The 9,301-nt window shown below is 37.6% G+C and overlaps 1 protein-coding gene across 1 annotated transcript in view; it reads right to left on the bottom strand.

The window, feature by feature from the left end:
* Positions 1 to 251: 251 nt before the first annotated feature.
* SLC15A5 (solute carrier family 15 member 5) overlaps positions 252 to 9,301 on the bottom strand; it is a 94,512-nt gene continuing 85,462 nt past the window's right edge. The window contains 2 exon segments of the mRNA XM_057700977.1: positions 252 to 399; positions 4,881 to 4,989. Of these exon segments, the coding sequence (XP_057556960.1) occupies positions 252 to 399; positions 4,881 to 4,989 (257 nt within the window).

Here is a 9,301-nt window from a genome sequence, read left to right as displayed (position 1 = left end):
TAATTTTTGTTGTCAGAGTAATTACTTAGACTTTGAAATTACTCTATGAATTTAAATGCATAACATGTTAATGCAAAAGCGTAATAGTTTACCAGAGGAGTCATAATTAGTCTTTGCAAGTAAAGTATACAGATAATATTCATAAGGCCACTCTCATACATATTAGCTCTTAAACTAAAACGCATAGTGTCTAGCTGAAGAAAACAGTGAATAATACTCTGCCCATAAGACAGGTTGAGTCAAACAGAGTTTCATAGGGCCGTTTCCCAGAGATCAATACTCGAAGAAAATTCCTGTGTAGTGCCATAAAATGTCAGAGACTTTTCATGGAGGGGAAGTGTTTCTTCAAGATTACTTCCACTGATGTTCTGGGCATTAAAATGATTTAGATTACAATATCTAAAAAAGAAAGAAAGAAAGCTTTTTTTAGGACCAGATGTAGATGACTTGATAAATCATTCGCTTTCCCCCCAGTGCTTGTCTCCCTTTTATTATAGGCCCATAGATACCGGCACAACAGTGATGATTATTTAAGAGCACTGCTCACCAGAACAGTCTTTATAAAACGACAAAAGGAGTTTTAGGACACATTATGGTGTCTCCCAAGGACCTTTAGATGGCGCTCTTTTACAACCTGCTCTGAGTCTGACAGTGAGAGAAACTGGAAGGTCTAGAATTATCAACTTTATAGATTTCATGGCAGCCAGACTCGAAAGATTTATCAGATGCATTGGGGCTTTGTAAATTTGGTGCTGAGACTGTGTGGAAAACACCACTGTCGAAGAAGAAATCCATGAATATACTTCTAAAATGTGTGCCCTCTATCCTTGACCCAAGAAAAATCTGGATTTCCCATCTTCTAAGTGCCAGGCAGCAAGTTAGGGCTCAGTACTCATTCTAACTTACTGAATTTTCACTACAACCCTGGAAGGATGGAACCATTCCCATTTCACAGACAGGAAGACTGAAGTCTAGGAGGTTAAGTAACTTGCTTAGGGTTCATATGAGTAACAGTTGGCAGAGCCTGGGTTTGAAGGCAGAACTCTCTTATTCTGAGTGCTGGCCTTTTCCCTCTACAGCATGTTGCCTCCAAAGACAAATTATTTCTGAAACATTTTTGAAGAAGCTCCAGGAGGAGAGCAATTTCAGGCTGCTTTATTCATTGCTGTTTGCCTAATGCCTTGACCAGTGCCTGGTACATAACAAATGTCCAATAAATATTGATTGAATGAACAAATGATTAATGGTCATAAGTTCAATTTTATCAAATCCACATAAGTCAGACTTTTTTGTGTGTGTGTGTGAAGGTTTCCAATGCTAATTTTACCTTCTTTTCCTTCTCAATATATTGCTAAAAATAACTGTAAGAAAGGGATATGCTTGAATAACTGGTCATTCTTCTCTGATTTATGTGTCTCTCAATAATTGTTACAGGTTATGCACAAAAGATGACTGGTATCATTAACAAAATAAGCACAATGATATCAACTTTATACGATGTGTTTTCCAACATTGGAGGGGCAGTGGCGTCCAGTTACAATAACAAATATCCTTCTGCTCTTTACCCCCATAAACATCTGTAATATCCTTTTATTTTAGCATCTGATGTAGGATACATACTTATAGTAAGGACGATAGAGATGTTTGTATAAAACTTTTCAGCAAGGAAAGACATTTAATCATCCACCTACTGCCTTCACCCCCAGCCTGGAGCGCCTCAGGTGTGTCATGTCACCATTGCCCTATTTCAGATTTGATTGGGGAGGACTCTAATGCGGACAGAGGCGGGAACTGTTTGCTTTCTTTTCTTTTCTTTCTTTTTTTTTTTGTAGAAATGGAAGGTATTTCTGACCTGACATTTATGGAATATTCCTAACTATTCTCAGTTAAGTGATAGCCCAATATTAGTTTGGTTGTAGGACTTACCCCAGAATTGTAGCACACTGATACCAACTTGATGGTGGGGTGCACTCAGGTGCTAACACAAACCTAATCCCACCTGTGTATTAGTGAGGCTGCTGTTTCATCATTAATTCAAGATCTTGGGGACAAGAATAACTTGGAACTGTCCTATTCTTGATAGATTTGTCACCAGTATCTGGCTCTGAACAGATATACCTTTGCGTTTGGTAGAAATTGGATTGTGATTGTAAATGTATTAAGATCAAACACCACCTAACTCATAGATAATATGTTTCAATAATACTGTCCCTGGGATGTCTGTGTTTTCTCCTGTTTTTTTTCATCCTTATTGTTCATTAGTGTGTGGCAAAAACAATCCGTATAGAAATAAGCTGGCATCATGCACTTCTCACTGCAAACACTGATCTAATACCTTAGGTTCCATATAGTTTCTCGGTTAACCCTTTTGGTTTGGCCCCTCGGATCCCAAGGGGAAACAGATACGCAAGGCAATAGATACGCATGTGCCTTTGAGCTAATGAAGTTGGTTCTAGCTTCTTAATCTCTGCAGGCAAAATTTCCAGATTCTCTTTTCTTCTGAAACATGACACATTCTTTTTTTGTGGCGGCTCATCAACGGGTGGTGGTGGGTATAGTTACTTGGACCGAAGGGACTGGTTTTGTTCCCCACAAAAGTAAAGGGGCCATCAGAGAGCAGGAAGAGGACTCCTCTGTGGCACTTAGAAGCAGCACAGTCTAGGAGAAAGTGTACGGGCTTTGGAGACAAAGTTGGGTTTGTCCTAGTTGTGTGAATTTCGTCAATTTACTTAGCTAAATTTTCACCTTAGTTCTCTTACGTATAAAGTGGAACGGTAACAGGGAGGTGGACAAAACTCCTAATTAAGACAGAAATGCTCGACACGTGGAAAATTAATTTCTTTCCTTCCTGCTTTGTTTCATCCTCTTTTTTTCCTTCCCTCCAAAAGTATGCAGGAGAAAAGAAAGTATATAGGAGTTAGAGAAGATGTGGTAAGAATCCGATTTATTTCTGAATAAATCCTACATTAGTCCTTGGTTCCTTTCGTCTTTGGTTCCTCCAATCTCTGGTCCTTTGTATTTTTTATTCTTGCCTCCTTTTCTGAACCCCAACTCCACCATCTCTCACTTTATAGTAGCTCACTTGCTTGACAATCACAGAAAAAGAATCACACAAATGTTTTGAGTACTAGATGCTAGCTCCATGTAGACCAGTGTGTTTTTCCCCTTTGATCTGATATTTCTAGTGCTTGGAACAGTGATTAACATGTCGGTTGAATGCATGGATGAATGAATAAATGAGTGAGTCTGTCCCTGAGCTAATAGATTTTTGGTTCCAGTGCTAGTCCCACCTCTATTCAGCCCACAGCCATGGTCATCTTGGCCATATCTCAGCAGGAGTCTAGGTGAGGAATAAACAAGGAGGAAGAAGGGATCATCAGGCAACATATGATGCCATTATTATTATTATTGCTAACCTTTTGGCCATTTGCTCCCTCTCAGCACAACCTTATGGCACCGTTACCATTCTTATTGTTTCCTTTTTACAGAGAAGAAAATGGACGCTTAGCAAGGTTAAACAGCTCGCTGAAGTTTGTGCAGCTAAGTTATGGGACTGGATTCAACTGGGCTGCCTCTGGAGACTGCCTTTTAAACTACTTCGTGAAAGGCAGGGTCAGCTCTTACAGTGGAAGAGTAAGTGAAACTGAGAAACGGCGCGAGTTTGTGAGAATTAGCAGATGGGAACCATTTGCGTGTGTGGAGGCAACGGACAGAGGGGAGAGAGAGGCCTTGTTTTCCATTTCAGTTTTTGCTGCCAACTCTTGTTGCTGCAAAGCTGGGGACATTCTTGTTGAATCCTTCTGCAAGAATCTGACTTTCTAATGTGGTTTTCAATCTAAGAACGAGACAGGCATTTTAGGGAAATTATGCATCCCTGGAGCATCATTTCGATAACACACACTTTGTATGGTAAGAAATTTTAAAATTCAGGGAGCCATTAAAACTTTTGATTTTGTCATTAGTTGTGTCTTGCATGGGTTGTAAGTGCCTCTCTTATATTGGACCATAAGCTCCATGAGAACAGGGGCATTGACTGACACTGACTTTACATCCTTCTAATTTACTACATCACATAACTGATGTTCCCAAAGAGATTTATTAGATGAATAAAAGAATGATTCAGGCAAGGAGTAAGTGGCGATAGATGAGATACTAAATGACTAAATAGATAAATGAATGGAAAGAAGTGAGGAAAATAAAGATATGTTTAGTTCCTGCTATGTGGCCAATATTGTGCTTTGGTCCTTTATCAAAATTCATCTCCCTAAAAAGCCCACAAAAAGTTGGAATTATTGTCTTTATTTTACATGTGTGAAAACAGAGGCTCAGAGAGGTTAAACAATTTGCTCAAAAGCACACAGCCATCCAAGAATACGTCAGTGAGAGGGACACGGGCTGGCAATGGATGGATGGTAGATGATACATTTTAAGCCACTGAATGGTCTCAGGTGACTGGCTAAATGATTTTGCACAGTTTGTTATTGACCTTGAAATGGTCATTGCTGATTTAAAGGCCTGAATGGAATCCAAATCTTAAGCATCATTAGATTTCTAGCTATTTGTTTAATGATATTTGCTTTTAATGATAATGACTCATTCATTCTTATTATCGATATGGTTATTTCTAATTCTAAAATGGTATTATATGGTGAGGAATAAAAGTCTTGTTTTAGAATTGAGCAAAGAACTATTTTATTATAAGGATCGACAGAAAAAGTGAAGTCTAAATGGAAATTTCTTGCTCTGAATATCTGTTAAATTCCTCTAATATGCTAATTTGTCCAGTCATGGAATACAGGATTCCCATTGGCTCGGCGATGGCTCCCAGATCAATATTTCATGGACTCAGAAACTGTTCATCTTACCACACACTTACTTACCTTTGTGAAACACTCCAGAATCCCAGGATGTTCAACAACGTTAATGATGCCAAGAAGAAGAAGAAGCTTTCTAAATTGCCTTTGTTTAATGTGTTTGGAAACCAATTGCCTGTTTGGAACAAATGTAATTATTATTCAACTGCGGAGTTGTAAGTTTCTGTGAATATTTTATCATTCCACAATTCATAGAGCTTTATTCGCTTGAATAATATCTACAAAGCAAGAAAGCACATCTGAAACTCATAGTTAGAATTCATTTAATTCTGTAATTAACAGTAAAATAATAAGCAAAGCATGCCAAATATTTTGAAGGTCAAAAATCTTGATTTGCATAATACAGTATAGGTATCAGAAGAACTGGGTTATAAAAGTAACCCTGATTATGCTATTACTTTGAAGAAAACACATTTGTCTTATTCATCCTTATATGTCTAATATCTAGAACAGTGCTTGGCACCCCCCCAAAGGGAATGTTTGGTAAATATACATTGAATGTATGAAAAATATTTGCCATCACCAGATAGCTGGTTGCATGTGCTAACTGTAAGGTTAGTGAGATAATATATGTAGATGCCCAGTGCTACTTTCTTTTGATAACTTAGATAAGATAAATCCAGTGTTACCTTATTATAATATCACAGACCACATTGGTCAAATACTTGCAGACCCTGGTTGATGTGAAGATTTTCCTTTAATTTGATGAGTAATTCTTTCTATTTAATACCCCTAAGTAAGGAGTACTCACTTCTTTTTGATGTGAAACTCAGTATCTATGAAACTAATTAGGATTCAAGCGAATTTCTTTTACTTTGCTCCTAAATTGTGACTTTTGCTTTGGATCTTTGCTAGAACTCTTTTTTCATATCTACATCTCTCTGCCTCTACCCATATTATCTCTGTGTGTTACACACATACTCAATTTTTCTTCAGTCGGTTTGGAGAAATTATTATTGAATTTATTACATGAAATATGATGTATTATATATATTACACACGCAGCACTTATTTTTATGCAATACTTTAAAAACAGCCGTGGAATCAGTATTAACAAATATATCACACATATATAGCATTACAGAAGTTTAAAAGATTGTTTAAAAGGCAAAATCTATCTTCAGAGAGAGAACTTAAATTCGCTTACAGTTCTGAATGGGCAGAATATTTCCCCTAAATGTTATGCATTATGAGAACAGGAATGGATCATCTTTGAACAGTCAGATGCCAAGGTTTTTGGCATTTTCTTTCTTTTTTACAGGGGCAGCTCCTGCATTGGGGTTGTGAGCAATCTGTCTACGTTCCAACAGACTTGATCTTCAGTGTCATCTTTCGCACATGGGTTAGGGGTTGCTTCCTGAACTAGAATAGGGTTCTTGGCCTCTCCCTTGACAGTGTATACTTTTAAATGGGATTTGAATTAAATGCTCTGTTCAAGGTTGCTAGTCAGCAAGTGCATAAGCATGACAGCTGTGAATAATTGTGCCATTTCCCATTTAAAGCTGCTTCTCTTCTGTCATTTAACTTCCCAATGACTATCATTATGGATCAACCATGAAAATTAGCTTGTGTCCATTATAGTCTAGGACCTATAATGAAATCTGGTATTGAGTTTAAAGCTATTTTGTAAGTTCTACTCCCCCATTTTATTAATTTGTATTCCATTACAATAGAAATTTATGGTTTTATTGCTCTATTGACATGCTGCCTTTATCTGATATTTAGGAGAAGTTTCACTGAATGTTTCCCTCTATGTCTGTCTATTGGGTATTGTGTAACCCTCTTAATATGTGCATGTGTATGTGTATGTGTGTGTGTGTGTGTGTGTGTGTGTACAGAAACTAAATGTTTGATTGTACTTGAATGGAGGATTCAGGGCGGAGGTCAAGGTAAGGTGAAAATTAGCATCACACATTTTTAGGAAGAACTAAGTCATCCTGCTAAGCCTATTCAAACAGTCCCGTTTCCTTATTTTTCTTGAATGAATATCCCAATCATATTTCTGTCCTTTTCATTTCACATCAGCACTTTGCATGTCACGTGATTATACCATTTTATCACCATGTTTCTCTGGCTAGAGTAAGAGGCGTTTGCACAGAGTATGCAAAGCCTCAGAATTAACATGACATTAATTCTTCCTGGAGCATGAATTTTAGTCCATAATAAGTAATTGAAAAGACCATCTTTATTCTATAACAAAGTCAGATGAGGGAGAAGAATATAAATTTTGTAAGATCTTTAAAGGTAAAACATAATATTTCTAAGAAATTCTGCAATTACAGCAAATACCAGCCTATCGGGAGACGGCACTAGATCCCCCGGGGCATGCCGGTGAGCTTGTGTCTCTGTCATTGGTGATGCCCGGGGTGGGCACGCACGAGAAGCACTGTGACTCGGTATTGCGTGCATGTGGGGTGACAGGAGGATGTCGTACTAGAAAGTTAGAGAAAGGCAGCGGAAATTTACGAGTAACACAAGAGATTTTGTGAGCGGAATTATTTTAAAAATAAAATGAAAGAGTACCATATCACCTAGTCAAACTCCTGATAATACTCCTCTATTCTTTCTTTATTTCTTTTTTTAAAAATTGTTATTGGAGTCTAGTTGATTTACAGTGTTGTGTGAGGTTCAGGTGTACAACAAAGTGAATCATATACATATACATATATCTGCTCTTTTATAGATTTTTTCCCACATAGGCCATTACAGAGTATTGAGTAGAGTTCCCTGTGCGATGCAAAATATGTCCTTATTAGTTATGTATTTTTTATACAGTAGTATTCTTTCTTAAATATAATTTTTAGTGTTCAGCTTTCTTCCCAATGCTGATCTCATTCCAGCTTCATATTTTGGCCTTCTTTAGCTGTAATTTAACATTGACTGTGTAGCTAATTTACATGGTGAGCTTCCGGGTAAAGAGGACCATCACCTGAATTGATAACATGGAAAAAGCACTAGCATCAAGTTGGAGAGAGAGATTCTTCATGAAGCTTAAATTTGTTTTATATATATAGAGAGATTATGCGTCTATGCATTGGGTTTGAAAAGATATACCCAATAGAAATAGCATGGGCTTTGGAATCAGAGAGGCTTTTGAAGTCTCTATTATTTAATAGTTTTGTTGCTGGGCATTTGCCCAACTGGACCACTTCCGCCTTGGTTTCTCCTCTCTAAAATGACAGCAGTACCTCTCTCACTGAGCTGTTATGGGAAGTAAAGGAGAGAATAGATATCGAGGGTTGGGCACACAGGAGGCACCCCACCAGCATTAGGCTAGCACCTCTCCCTGCGTTAGAGAGACTCATACAAAATCATGTAGCCTGAGCTTGAACTTGGGCCCATTTTCTGTCAGATATTTCTTCATGTTCTGTGTGCCATTTTTTTTTTTTTATCATTATCCCAGGACTGGTTGTAAAATGTTCCATTTAACATTGTCAGTTGACTCAGCTCTTAGGTACTATAACTTTATTTTAGGAGCTTATAAACTTTTATTGTCGTAATTCACATTTGTGCCATTTTTCACCTGACATCTCTAGGAGCTGATTGAAATCAGGAGCATCCTTGCAAAAGGAGACAAAGTGAAGACTTTAAGTCTCGAATGGGACTAACTAGACTTCTCTAGATCTTAGCTAGGGTGGACAGGAAGGTTACCAACGTGAGAAAAAATAGCCACGTAAAGAGTCTGGAGGATGACAAAGTGCTATTTGTTAATGCTGACAGTGAGCCTTAGTTATGTACTTTAATAGCATAACCAGATAGTTAGTAATGAGAGTTAGGCTGCTGAGGTAATAGAACACTCACAAAATGTTTGGCATTGTTCACAGTTCCTTCAAATATCTCTTGCTCAGCTAGATTTATTTGTTCATTTGAAAATCATTTGTTAAGAAATTTCCATGTGCCAGGAAGTGGGTGTCCCAAGTTGCTTAAGAAAAGGAGCTCATGGATTAGTAAGGGAGATGCGCAAACAGGTACACGCACACCTCATTTCATTGCACTTCACAGATATTTCATGTTTAACAAACTGAAGGTTTGTGGCAACTCTGGGCAAACAAGTCTGTCAGTGCCATTTTCCCAGCAGAATTCTTTTTAAATTACGGCATGTATATTGTTTTTTTAGACATAATGCTATTGCACACTTAGTAGGCTACAGTATAGTGTAAACATAACTTTTATATGTACTGGGAAACCAAAAAAATTCATGTGACTTGCGTTACTGTTTTATCTGCTTTATGAGCCTGCAGTGCCTCCAAGGTATGCCTGTAATTACTGTCGAGTATTAGACTTTATAGATGCTAAATAAAATGTTTCTATTTATCTTAAATTATGATGGTCATTTTAGACTTTCAAGGACTGTAGACTTATCTAAACTAACTCTGGTATTTTATTGACGAAAGGGTGAAGGCATAGAGAGGTAAAGGGAAGCATCG

Source organism: Hippopotamus amphibius, chromosome 12 (assembly GCF_030028045.1).
Source record: "Hippopotamus amphibius kiboko isolate mHipAmp2 chromosome 12, mHipAmp2.hap2, whole genome shotgun sequence".
In the NCBI taxonomy this organism is placed as follows: domain Eukaryota; kingdom Metazoa; phylum Chordata; class Mammalia; order Artiodactyla; family Hippopotamidae; genus Hippopotamus; species Hippopotamus amphibius.
Note: the sequence above shows the minus strand (reverse complement) of the source record. Positions and strands in the feature narration are given on the sequence as shown.